Source organism: Conger conger, chromosome 1, assembly GCF_963514075.1.
Source record: "Conger conger chromosome 1, fConCon1.1, whole genome shotgun sequence".
Lineage (NCBI taxonomy): Eukaryota > Metazoa > Chordata > Actinopteri > Anguilliformes > Congridae > Conger > Conger conger.
The window spans coordinates 44,021,549-44,036,165 of NC_083760.1; the positions used below are offsets into that span (position 1 = coordinate 44,021,549).

General features: G+C 40.4%; 1 protein-coding gene across 2 annotated transcripts in view; it reads right to left on the reverse strand.

Moving 5' to 3' along the window:
- Positions 1-14,617, reverse strand: part of scfd1 (sec1 family domain containing 1) — a 105,484-nt gene that overhangs the window by 22,216 nt on the left and 68,651 nt on the right. For both annotated transcript variants that reach the window (XM_061240232.1, XM_061240242.1), the window contains exons 19-20: positions 10,153-10,228; positions 9,962-10,015 (exon numbers count right to left, since the gene is read on the reverse strand). In XM_061240232.1, coding sequence (XP_061096216.1) covers positions 9,962-10,015; positions 10,153-10,228 — 130 coding nt within the window. The remainder of the gene's footprint in view (positions 1-9,961; positions 10,016-10,152; positions 10,229-14,617) is intronic.

Consider the following 14,617-nt stretch of genomic DNA (forward strand, 5'->3'; position numbering starts at 1 on the left):
AAGTAACCGTATTTTCATGGGAGTATCATGTGATCGCCTTAATGGATGCCCGCCTATAAACCACTCTCTGCCCGTTTCAGTGCCCGTTACCAAGACAAATAAATATGCCCTTAAAAGTTGCCAGATATTTAGGAAAAAGCTATACTGATAGTGATTTTCAAAAGGCTAACATACAGAATTTAATCCAAGTAATCTCAATTGAAACAAGTGTGACAGTGCTCCTTTAAGATTATCATGTAGAAGTCGGTTTCAAAAAGCACCATCAGACACCACCTCCATAACCACAGCCTCATTGGAAGGGTTGCCAGAAGAAAGCCTTTTCTGACCACAAGACACAGAAGAAAGCGCTTGGAGTTTGCCAAACGTCATTTACATTATGACTGGAACAAGGTTCTCTGGTCAGCTGAGACCAAAATTGAACGTTTTGGTCAGATACAGCATCGGTATGTTTGGCGTAGGAACAGAGATGCATACAAGGAGAAGCACCTCATACCCACAGTGAAATATGGTGGTGGGTCAGTCATGTTTTGGGGCTATTTTAATTCCAGAGGTCCAGGGGCACTGGTTAGGATTGATGGCATAATGAATTCCAGCAAGTATCAGGCAATTTTGGCTGAAAATCTGGTTCCCTCTGCCAGAAGTCTGGGACTTGGTCGTAGGTGGACTTTCCAACAAGACAATGACCCAAAACACACCTCAAGATCAAAACAAAATCAACGTTCTGCAATGGCCATCTCAGTCACCAGACCTCAATCCAATCGAAAACCTGTGGGCTGAGTTGAAGAGGTCAGTTGATAAGCACAAACCCAAGAACGTGAAGGATCTTGAAAGGATATGCAAAGAGGAATGGTCCAAAATCCCTCCAAATGTGTTCCTTAATCTTGTCAAAAATTACAGGAAGTGACTCCATGCTGTTATCCTTGCGAGAGGTGGTTGCACGAAGTACTAGGTGAAGGGTGCCAATAATTCTGAAACCTTGATTTTGTTGAAATTTATTTTTTATTAAATCATTGTTATGATTTTGGTTGTTTCCATTGAAATATTAATAAAGTACAGTATTTGGCACATGTTGGTGTATTAGCTTTCTCTATAATGATATTATTCTTTTTTTTTTTAAAGCCTTGTTTGTGCATTGCTGGTGAGGGGTGCCAATAATTCTTGAGCCCACTGTATATCATTTTAATTATGATATAATGTAATAATTAAAACAAACCCTGCTTTATTGGAATTCCATTATTTGCATGAGGCAGGTAGCCTAATGACATTAGCTAGCTTCAAAGACCTAGATAGAGATCTCAGACTTGGAGTAATTGGACACAAGTGGAGACACTGCTGTTTCTGAGTTAATTTATCAGTGAAAAGAACATAGCTATAGCCTACCTTCATCCACAGCACAATTAATACACTGTTAGTGGTTTAGCTAGAAATTGTTAGTTTAACTAGATATACCCTAAATACCGTTTCCTGAAATGCGAGGTCACAAGCTCACCTCTCCACCCCACACAGACACCCCAGAGTAACTGTCCCCCAAAATTTACGAGTGGGATCAGTAAACAATGAGTATACCAATGATATTTTTTGTGTTATCACTTACACTGCACATAGCAAAGGCTCAGTTACAGACCCCGAACATGACCCGTTACACCTGGTATTCTCTATATTACCCCTGGAGGTGAAGGCACTGCGCTGTGGAGGGGGGCTCAGTTCGGTCAACCCACCCACCTCCAGCAGAACAAGCACCGCATTGTGCAACAGGCAGTAATTCCAGAAGCTGAGAAAATGATAACATCAGTTATGTCCAAGTCAACATTTTTTGTTGGGGAGTGCATTTTCAGTCAGTAACTGGATCTCTGGGCCTGCTCATTGTCCTCTAATCCTACCCCTTGTGGCACAAACAGAATGGGGCATCATCAGGGAGCCAATTACTACTCGCACTGCAGGAGGTCTCCTGCAAACTGCTACTACATTCCTTCCATCTGTCGGGCTCCCTTCTCCATGTTCCAGTTGGAACCAAGCAAAGCTGTGGAGTTTGTGTTCAATGCATTCCCACTTCATTTCCTAGCAGGCCAAAGCAGAACCATGCGACCTGCAAGCATGATATTTCAGCCCAGTATCAAAGCTGAGGCTTGCAAAGAGAGGAAAGCAGAGCAGAAGATGGAGCTCTCACCCCAATGCGCAGCAAATCAAAGTATCAAGGAATTTTCCCCTGATTTTTCAGGCAAGGATACAAATGAAATGTGTATCGTGGCTCTGTTCTGTAATTTAAAGACACTGAGAGGATTCATATTCATTGGTTTATGTTTGTCCTATCAGCAGCTGGTTCTAGACTAAAACAACAACTCACACAACACAAAATATACACTCAGTGAGCACTTCATTAGGTATCGTTCAGACCAGGGGTGTTAAACCCCGGGGTCCAAGCAGCATGACACTCGGCAATAGCAGTCTGAGATGTTCCAACAGACCTGCTGGGCCATGCCATGAACCTGGGGACCAGTCTGACTGGTTTCTGTGCAAGTGTTCAATGTGATTGTGTCTGAAATGTGAAAGTACAGTACATGTGTTAGCACATTATTCAGAAGATGAGCTGATGTTTAGTGTAAAACTTGCAAGTTGTGAAAATGTAGTGTTGACATGGTGTAGTAAATGGTATGTGTTTTTATGGATTTTTCCTCTATTCATTTGGTTGTGACGTGTTTGTATGCATGTATGTTTGATGCAGTGTTGTCATATGTTCCTGCTGTAGTTGTTAGTACTAGTACTGAGTACCGAGTACTAGTATGTGTTGGAATATGAAATCTGAGAAAAGTAAAGTGACAAAATATGTATGTCAGAACTTCATAGCTGTGTTCTCTCTTGTAAAAACAAAAAAAAAGGTTGAATGAATGAGGTGCATGACCTTATGGGCATTTCAATATTGAGTATTTGACTACATACTATAGCGCCACAAACGGTGTTATTTTGAACCGACAAAATAATATTTATGTTTTAAGGCCTTGTTACATGTTACGAAAGAAGGGATGTAATCATATTGATATATTAAGAATGAAATTCCTCCTGTATAGACTGTAATTTTAGGGGGGGGGAAGTATCAAAGTTATGTGTTATCTTAACTTGTTTGGGGAATGGTTGTTGTGTTTTTTTTTTTTTTTGTGAGAATATTATTTTGTGGAAAACACGGCCAAATACCGTTAGCACCGTGCCTGAGAACTTTAAGCCCTTTATAGATGTTGAACTAAAACTGGCCAAGTCAACATGCATTTATTGATGCCTGGCTCCCATTTTGTAATGAATCAAAATATTTTTATTTTATATTATTGCGTATCAGACGACACACTCAGTGAGCACTTCATTAGGTATTTTAGACTTATTTTTTAGACTTCTACTGCTGTAGCCTATCCATTTAGAGTTATGATGCGTTGAGATGCTCTTCTGCATACCAATATAAATAAACATCTCCCTTTGTCCCGTTCCCCAATATAAGAATTATAAGGAAGAATTTCGGGCTGCTATACTGGCTTGAAAACGTGACAATGACGTTCCCACTGTGGTCACATCAGCAGAGACCCTGCCCACCTTCTGATGCAGACCGAAGACCCATCTTCTTCAGACCCTGTAAAGCATCCCTTCCAGACACCTTTCAGCCATCATCTTTCTTTTTCAACCCCTGGCAAAAATTATGGAATTAGCACACTTAGAGGATGTTCATCCAGCTTTTTTACTTCATAGCAAATAAACAACAGCTTGAAAATAGAAAATGCACAACAAAACAAATTAAAAACAAATGGCGGAAAGTCAATAATTGTGACAGAAAGAAATCGGCTGAATGAAATGGGATATACATACAGAAAAGCCGAATGAAAACCAGCACTAACACCTAAACAGAAGAAAACAAGGTTGTAGTGGGACTAAAGAGAAGAAATCATGGAGTGTGGATGATTGGATGAAAGTGATATTCAGTGAGGAATCACAAATCTGCATTGGCCAAGGCGATGATGCTGGAACTTTTGTGTGGTGCTGTTCCAATGAAACACACAAAGAAAAAAAGAAAAAAAAAAAGAAAAAAGGTCCGTGACAAGGCTCCATCCTGCAAAGCTGATCTGTCAACCGCTATTTGAGAAAGTTGGAACCAGCTTGAATATTGTTTTTCATTAGTGCCGTCCATGCCTCAAATAATTCAGGCCATCATAAAAGCCAGGAGAACAAAGTACTAATTGTGATGATTTTTTTGTTGATGATTCCATATTTATTTCCTCAACTTGATCTAGAAAAATATATCCTATTAGTTAAAATAAATGCATTTAATTAATTTGAGCACTGTTTCACCAAGCCACCAAGAATGTTCAGCTGTTGTGGCTGTAAAGTCTTATTTGATTTTGTTTTTTATTTTTATATTTTAAGGTCCTATTGGGTGGTTTTGCTTACCCTGTGTTTGTGCAGGTACATGTAGCTGGGTGACAAGGTGGCCTGTAGCGTAGTGGTTAAGGTACATGACTGGGAACCGAACCAACGCAAGGTCAGTGGTTCTAATCCCAGTGTAGCCAGAATAAGATCTGCAAAGCCGTTGGGCCCTTGAACAAGGCCCTTAACCCTGCATTGCTCCAGGGGAGGATTGTTCTCCTGCTTAGTCTAATCAACTGTACGTCGCTCTGGATAAGAGTGTCTGCCAAATGCCTGTAATGTAATGTTAAACAAAAATTGTTGTGTCAGATCTGTGATTTATATGCTATAAAGTAATAAATCTGGATGAACATCCTCTAAATGTGCCGATTCCATAAAGTTTGCCAGGGGTTGTATTTTTGGGAAAATGTGAAAATTGTAATTGAGTCGGCGAGGCCAGGTGGCATGATGTTGCCATTGAGGTTTTCATTCTTGCTAAATCTACATGGACAGTGTGGATGTTGCTGTTTTCGCTGTTTTGATTGCATCATCTGCTATCAGATGATACAAACTTGCATTGTCAACATGACTGAAGTAGCCTGCTCTGTTAATAATCTGGAATGCTGTCGATCCCCCCACCCTGCTGCCCAACAATCGACTTGCTGAAAGGAACAAAGACCTTTTGATTTTAAGAAGACATCTAACTGAAATCATTGGTTAAAAATCTCAAAGTACACAGATAACGGTTGTTGAATCCTGACGGTTGAAATCTCCATTTTTAGAAGCAATTCCTACTTTGAGCGGAAACCAACATGGTGCAATTTGGCTTTGTCACATGGAACACATATGTTTCTTGAAGGTGCAGGTTGCAAGTGACTGTATTTAACAATTATTTGTCTACAAGTATGAACTCTATTGTTAGAAACAGAAGGTAGAGGTATACAATAACTAAGCTTGTGTACCTCTTAGAATATTCATGTTTGGTCTCCTTAGAAAGAGACTGAAAATCATGAAGCTATTTTAACAACATATGCAGACTAATACATAGATTGCCAGTTTCAGCAGTTCTGCCCCTCCCACACCTTCCAGTTTCCAGCTGTGCCCCTCTGAGGTCAAGGTCCCCCCCACCCCCTTTTTTTTCAGGCATATAAAATGCAGGCCTTATTTGACTTGGTGGCTTTTACACCGAAACACCTACAGCTGCTGAGTCTTGGATTATGCTTTACAGCTGCTCTGTCAATTAAAAAAAGGATTCATCTGCCTTCTGGTCTGGAGTGTTTTGGGAGACACACGCTGGGGTTTGGCACTGTGTTTCCTTCTTTTCTTTTGTGACCGTCCATGTCTCTTACTTTTTTGTTCAAGGTAGTTGACCCTTGTCTTTAGATTTAAATGTAGAGTATTGTGTAACTTCAGAGCCCTGATCTAAACATCATCAAGTCTGTCTGGGATTACATGAACAGAGACAGAAGCATTTGAGGCTGCCTAAATCCACAGAAGATCTGTGGCTAGAGGTTTGGAATAACCTACCTGCTGAGTTCCTTCAAAAACTGTGTGCAAGTACACTTAGAAGAATTGATGCTGTTTCGAAGGCAAAGGGTGGTCACACCATATATTGATTGGATTTAGATTTTTTTCTTCTGTTCATTCACTTCTTCTGTTCATGCTTTTTGTTAATTGATAAAATAAACTATTAACATTTCTATTTTTGAAAGCATTCTTGTGACATTCTTTTTGAAAGCATTCTTATGACAGCATTTTTTCACACCTGCCTAAAATTTTTGCACAGTACTGTATATGAGAAAATATGCCCACCATCAGCCAATTTGCTTTTACTGAGCATGTGACAGGCCCAGCAATGGCTGATCATGATGACACTCGTATGTATGTGACCTCTAAGCTAGGGAAAACCATCTAAAATTTTGGGAGAGAGACTGAAAATGCTTACCATTCATCAGATATGTGTCTTTATAGCTAAAAGAGTAATTGCACTCACTGTTTCAGCCTGGCACTGCCTTGTACACAATTTTGTGTTCTGGGGTGGGAAGAATAGTCCATCTAGTTTGCATGAAGTATTCTCTAACCAATCACGTTCTGGGAGGGATGGTTCAGGAATGAAAAATGGCTGTGGTCTTTTCGGTCAGACTGGCCCACCATAACCCACCCAGTGATAGCCATCACCACCACCTATACTGCAAATGCCACACTTTACACCAAGACAAAATAATGCAATAATTAATGACTAGGCTTTTGAAAACATCTGCAGCTATTGGTGCTCGAGTAAAATAAGTGTAAAACAGCCTGAAGCAGGGTGAACATGCTTTCAGTGGGAAGCTGGCTTTAAATTATAACTGGCAGCGGGGGGGGGGGGGGGCTATCTTCAACCTGCATGAGAATTTTTTTTATTTTTTATAATTCTTTTTTTATTTTAGCTTTATTTTACCAGGAAATAGTCCCATTGAGATTCACATCTCTTTTACACGGGAGTCCTGGCCAAAATTGCTTAAAATATAACAAATAATACAGATTGTGCATTACACACAGCAAGACACAAAATAACATTATACAATATACAAACAGGCTAAAACAAGTAAAAACATTTAGGTAAAACAAGTGATTACAGTGTCCACTGTAATTTTTCTTGCGGAGGGATCAGCATGGCTGAAATCTTTTTCACCAAAGACCGTACGTACTTTTGGAAAGTTAAACAAAATGAAGTCATGTGATCTCAATGCATTAATTTGTATTTGTCCACTTGAGTCCACTTAAAATACAGTGGGAGCTGACCAAGGACAGCGACAGGGCAGTCCAGCTTTCTGATATAACGTACAGTGATGTGTCCAATTTGATTTTCAGTTTTTCTACATGACTTGTGAAAGAAAGTTGACAGTCCAAATTAAATCTTAAGTACTTGTATGTATTTACCTGTTCTATTTACTTATTTTGTCGGGTTACAATGTGTCGTTTCTGAATCGCCTGAATCCTAGTTTTATAAAAGATCATTAACTCTGCATTCAAAACCAGTTTCAAATTGCACAAGTCATCCTGAATTCCATTAAAAGCAGTTTGAAGGTCTTCCAAAGCCTTATCAACTGAAGCTGCACAGGTACATAATACTGTGTCATCAGCATAAAAATTAAGATGGGTATAAAAATATATTTTTCAAGCCAGCTGACTAATTGCATAGATAGACCTATATTGATCAATCTATCTCTCAATACAAGATAATCAGGGCCAGCTGACTAATGAATTTATTTGTTTAAGAGCATCTACTACCTCTTGTCCTGTAAAAGGAGTGAGCTGAACGTTTTTTTCAGAATGGGCGGAGGATCAGAAGGTGCAGCAATATTTAAAACATTTTGGAATAAAAAGTAAGATGAAATAAAATGCTTATTAAAATAATGTGACATATTTAACATATTTATCCACAGTAATACATTCAGGGAGAGAGGAAGTAACTTGTGAGTGAAAAAGGTTATAAAGCCATTTCTAAAGCTTTGGGACTCCAGCGAACCACAGTGAGAGCCATTATCCACAAATGGCGAAAACATGGAACAGTGGTGAACCTTCCCAGGAGTGGCCGGCCGACCAAAATTACCCCAAGAGCGCAGCGACAACTCATCCAAGAGGTCACAAAAGACCCCACAACAACATCCAAAGAACTGCAGGCCTCACTTGCCTCAGTTAAGGTCAGTGTTCATGACTCCACCATAAGAAAGAGACTGGGCAAAAATGGCCTGCATGGCAGAGTTCCAAGACGAAAACCACTGCTGAGCAAAAAGAACATTAAGGCTCGTCTCAATTTTGCCAGAAAACATCTTGATGTTCCCCAAGACTTTTGGGAAAATACTCTGTGGTCTGACGAGACAAAAGTTGAACTTTTTGGAAGGTGTGTGTCCCATTACATCTGGTGTAAAAAAATACCGCATTTCAGAAAAATAACATCATACCAACAGTAAAATATGGTGGTGGTAGTGTGATGGTCTGGGGCTGTTTTGCTGCTTCAGGACCTGGAAGACTTGCTGTGATAAATGGAACCATGAATTCTGCTGTCTACCAAAAAATCCTGAAGGAGAATGTCTGGCCATCTGTTCGTGACCTCAAGCTGAAACGAACTTGGGTTCTGCAGCAGGACAATGATCCAAAACACACCAGCAAGTACACCTCTGAATGGCTGAAGAAAAACAAAATGAAGACTTTGGAGTGGCCTAGTCAAAGTCCTGACCTGAATCCTATTGAGATGCTGTGGCATGACCTTAAAAAGCCGGTTCATGCTCGAAAACCCTCCAATGTGGCTGAATTACAACAATTCTGCAAAGATGAGTGGGCCAAAATTCCTCCACAGCGCTGTAAGAGACTCATTGCAAGTTATCGCAAACGCTTGATTGCAGTTGTTGCTGCTAAGGGTGGCCCAACCAGTTATTAGGTTCAGGGGGCAATCACTTTTTCACACAGGGCCATGTAGGTTTGGATTTTGTTTTCTCCCTTAATAATAAAAACCTTCATTTCTGCATTCAAAACTGCATTTTGTGTTTACTTGTGTTGTCTTTGACTAATATTTAAATTTGTTTGATGATCTGAAACATTTAAGTGTGACAAACATGCAAAAAAAGAAGAAATCAGGAAGGGGGCAAACACTTTTTCACACCACTGTATATCAGGTGTACCTAATGTTTAGCCTAATCTGAACTGAACTTGTGAATCTGTGTGTTTCAGTTTTTTGTCTTTGTTTTTATCAATAAAAACCGTTTTTCCGCATATGTATAGAGTTAAACTACACACAGTCTCTCCTTCCTAGCAGCTAACTCTCACAACCGCAGGCCTACCCTAGCTAAAGTACGTTACCTTTCCTTTGTTCAAGGGACATATGTGGTTGCGTGCACACACGCACAAGCTCATACCTTTCCTTCGCTTCCTCCCCGCTAGCTCAACGCATTAAGTTCTGTGTTTGTATGTCTGTTACATTATTTTATTAAACCTGGTGTCGGTTTTGATCTCACGTACACGAGAGCCGAGTCAAATAAGTCTTTGGAAGAACTGGCAACCTTCAGGCTGTTTATTATATTTGACTCTTAATATTGGTAATTTTAATTATTAATAAAGATTTCCACAGTCAAAGATTTTTAGTCAGATATTTTAAATGATAGCAATTTTATGAGACTGATTACTTTTTGCAGTTATACTGCGATACCACATAATTGGTGACATATGTGAGGATTATGAGGGCAAACACGTCTTAACTATGTCTTAAAATATGATCTAGATGAGTGTAATTACCCTTTAACAGTTCTGTACTTCCCACATGCAGCTTGGATCCGGTTAATTACCGCTCGGGGTTAGATTTATGATTATTATTTTGGGATGTACTTTAAATTAGCAAAAACATGAGTAAATAGATTTCCTGGATCAATCTTCCCTCCTTTGGCCAGTTGTTCCCTGCTATGGCAAACTGTACAAGAGCAGCAGACAGGACGCATTCCTGCATCATTAACATGGCCACTCAATACAGCCAAAGCAGGGCTGAAAAAATAGAAAATGACACAATGCAGGTCTTAGGCTCATCTTCTAGAAAATAAGTACTCACCGGATTGGATTTAATTTCCATCAGGTTATCCAGGATGCGAGTCACAGGCAGATTCTGTAAGACACACAGGCAGCATTTACAAAAGTAAGGGCTAAAGTTACAAATGCACGCTGGTTTGCAAATGTTAGACAGGTGATACTTAATTACTAACATTACTAAGTCACTGGATTAGAAATGCGTAAAGTGCTCACATGCTGTTTCAACACCAGGTTCTTCACCCCTTCCATCACAAACTGGGAGCCTGTGTTCATCACTCTGGAGAAGAGACTACAGGGGGGAAGGGGGGGACATGTCATTTACACCAGGAGCCTGTTGCACCAGTATAAAAAGTTCAAACGTAGGCGAGTTTGAATGTAAATTCAATTACGCTATAACTTTTTAAACCGGTTACAACAACTGATTTAGTTCAGTTGGTGTAACTCAAAATATTGAGGTCTTTCTATGCTTCAGTTCAAAATGGGATGGGCTCCATTCAGATGCATGGCACCAAAGTCTGGAATACAGCCTGAAATTTCTATGAATTGCTTCCCCTTATTTTGCAAGCAAACATTAGATAGCTTAACGTTATATTTCCTTTCGCCGATGGTGAGCTAGTGAACTTTTCTTCAACGATGATGCAGTTGGCTTTTAGTTGCATCAGGCAATTATAGGCTGAATGAAGAATTTCTCAGCAACAGGGACAATTTCTTCTCCTGTTCCCACTGCCTTTCAATTAATAGATTTGTTTCTAAACTAAAAATAAATTGTCCATAGCTACATTACTTGCAAGTTAGCTGTGGTATAAGTGGGATAATACTCTATGAACAAGTAAATTATGAGGAAATAACTGCCCTTCAGGGTGGTAAACGGCCTGAAGCAAAACAGCACCCAGTCGGGCAGTTATTTTTTCATAACTGACTCATTCATAGGGTATTATACCTTACTTACTTGACACTTGATGTTAGAAGGGCATGAGATGCGAAAACAAACTCTATATTGCATGACAAGATTAAATGAATAAAGAAGCTGACAGAATAATGAATGCATTCTTTTGAATGTAGGCTCACTACTTTACAAAGCAGGAGACATTCGACAAGACATTAAATCGCAAATACCAGAAAAGAGAGAGAGTAGCCAGACATTGCCAGGAACAAGGTAAATTAGCTGGAGAACTCAAAGCCAAGGAACCACCAACAAAACAACCTTTCAAACTTGTTCCTGCAGCCATCTGAAATACCTTAGCCAGGCTACCAATGGATGCTTGCCCTGACCGGATGGTGCTGAGTTAAGCCTGATTTATACTTCTGCGTTCTACGCAGGCATAGCCTATGAGTAGCCTATGCGTAGCCACATTCCCTACGACGTAGCCTGACATGCACCTCTCCAGAAATGTAACTACATGTTGTAGCAATGCAGAGCACAACAACTGTGATTGGTCCACTAGGTAGCGTAGCATTATGCATCTCCGTCTGCTCTGCCATTGATCAGTTTCTGTCACCTGTTGCTGTGTCCGAAGCCGAAATCAGTTGACTTGATGCCTCAGTGCTTCATTAGCAACTTCGGAGGTGCGTTCACAGCACGCGATTGAGACACACTTTGAAGGCAGAAAGATGTCAGAGTGATAGTAAAGTGATTACGTGATCTGTAATTACAAGCAATTTAGCTGCCTAGCACACATTATTTCAGTGTGTTAAGCAATTAAAATTAAATTAAATTTGATTTAAATGTATAACTAAAACAAAATGTCGAGCTTGTGTACTTGTAGACAAGCTCTTTTACAGTTCTTTACGAACGCCACTGTTTTCAGTCGGCATTAATTTAACAGAAGTAAGAATCATACAGTTCATCGCAAAGGATTATGGGATATAATACCCGGTGAAAACTAGCGTTTTGGCAGTGTAATTGCCCAAGTATGACGCAGACACCCAAGCGCACAAATATAAATGCTCACAACACCAAAGTCCAATTGCATAGGCTATGCCGTAGGCTCTGTGTAAATTCAACACAGAAGTATACATCAGGCTTAAGGAGCGAGCCTTTCTCTGGAACACACCCTCTCATGGAGCCTGAGGCTTGTGGCTACCCAGCCATGGTCCTCTGTGGTGGCTGAAACAGCATTATCTGTCGGGGCTGATGCAAGCAAGCCCACAGGGGGTGGGGTCACATCATCTGTGAGCGCTGGGGTGATGAATCCCACAGAGCTGTCCCAAGTGGGGAGTGGTGTAGACTTTGTGATGAGGGCTGGTACAGAATTTTCCGTGGGGGCTGGTGCAGGCAAGTCCACAGAACATGTCACTTCTGTGTCAAGATATTCCCCAGATCCAAAAAGTGGAGAAAGAGTTCACAGGGGGTGAGGCTGCATCTTCAGTGAGGACTGGGGTGATCAGGCTCACAGAGCTGTCCCTGTGGATGGCTGGTTCCTGGTCTGTGGGGTTTTCCAGCTCTATCTGTATTGCCACTGAGCTGACTTCTTCAGTCGTAGCTGGTGACTTAGTGATGCTTTTCCCAAGCAAGTCTCCACATCTGGTTTACCTCAAGCCTGCTTCAAACGATACAAATAAAGGAAATCTTGCCTTGTATCCCTTGTATGGCCAAACGCTCAGTTCTATCATCATTTGGGGATATTACACAATCCAAATACTCAGTCCTCAAGCTGTAGATTGCCTTCTGATTCAGACTGTCCATGGCGTTAAGCCTGCCAACAAGTTCTGGCCACTGTGTCGTCAGGCGATGATGCTCCGAACACATGCCCCAAAACTGTTGATCCAGCTTTGACTGGCCCGGGAATGCTGGCAGGTCGAAAGGGGGGAGGGACAGAGGCAAGGAGACAAACCGAGACAGCTATCTCTCGCAATTGGTTCTCCCAATTTATCTAATTAATCTAATCAATATAATACTTCCATAGCGTAAGTTCTGACCTTGCTTAAGGCTTATGCAGTTTACTCAGTAACACAAATGATTGTGCTAAAAGACAATCTTGGTGTATAATAAAGTATAATGAATGAATCCAGCAGTTACAGCAGTTTCAAAGATCTTGAGAAAGTCACCCTTCATATCCTCCCGCTTAGACTATTGTAATTCCCTGTATACTGGGATTAGTCAGTCGTCCCTGTCCCATCTGCAACTGGTTCAGAACGCCGCTACCAGGCTCCTGACAGGTACCCGGAAGAAAGACCATATTAGCCCTATTCTGGCCTTTCTCCACTGGCTTCCAGTGTGGTTCAGAATTGATTTTAAAGGTTCTCCTGTTTGTTTTCAAAGCCCAGTATGGGCAGGCCCCCTCCAAAATCTCAGACCTTTTAACCCCTTATTCCACCTCCAGGACCCTCAGGTCGTCAAACTTGGGGCCCCTGGCTGTCCTGAGATCTAAGCTTAAGCTCAGGGGTGACTGTAGAAAAGCATCCCCCTCTTGATTAGATCTGCCCCCTCCATTAATTCCTTGAAGTCCAGGCTTAAAACTTTCTTTTATTCTTATTCTTATTGGACCCTGATGGGGTTTTATATGTGCCTATGTCCATGTTTTGTCATTCTGTACCTGTGTGCTGTTTGTATTGCTGCTTATGTCGGTGTTTTTGCTTTTAGTCCTTTTATTTTTAATTGTGATTTTAAACTATGATTTTACTGCCTGCTCTGATTGTACAGCACTTTGGTCAACGTGGGTTGTTTTTGAATGTGCTTTACAAATAAATTAGATCTTGAAAAAGCAATATACAGTACAAACAATATAGTCTTAGGCACCTCTATAACATTCTGTACAGATAAGATTCATTCAAAAACAATTCAATGAAAGGTCCCTAAATAAACATACTATACATTTAACATTACATTTGAGTAATTTGGCAGAATAGTTAAAAACTGAATCAAATCAATATTTTTTGTGACCACCCTTTGGCATTAAATCTGCATTACTTCTCAGATATAGAACTGCAGGACAGCGTTGGCTAAGGCAATCAGCAGGGATGTTGTTCCAAGCATCTTGGAGAACTTGCCATAGCTCTTTGGGCGGCTCCTTGCTTCCGATCTCAGACAGCCTTGATCAAGCTTTTATGTAAAACGTAGTAAATTACATACAGTAATATGTTACTTTTTAAAATTAAATACAAAAATGTCTCTGTACAATTTAATCTTTTGGAAAATGAATATTTGGAAATCTCAAATGTGTTCTTTTATACTAACACACACACAAAAAAAAAAAAACATATATATAATAAAGTCTAGGGTGCCGAAGACTTTTGCACAGTACTGTACTTGTTAAGACACGTTCAGTATTCAGAGTGCTGAACAAGTGGTAATGCGTGCTAGAACCCCTCACTTAACCGACACTCACTGAGCACTTCATTCGGAACAGTTTTACTTTATTACACCTACATATTCATGCGATTATCAGCCAATTGTGTGGCAGCAGTGCAATGCATACAATCATGTAGATACGAGTCCGGAGCTTCAGTTAATGTTCACATCAACCATCAGAATGGGGAAAAGTGTGATCTAAGTGACCATGGCAGACAGGGTGGCAGACAGGGATTTTTACACATACACACTAGTCTCTAGAGTTTAGCGCAAAAAAACAGAATGGTTTGCAAAGAATGGGGCGAAATAAAATCCAGTCAGCAGCCATTCTGCAGACAGAAATGCCTTGTTAATGAGACATCAGAGGAGAATGGCCAGAGTGGTCAA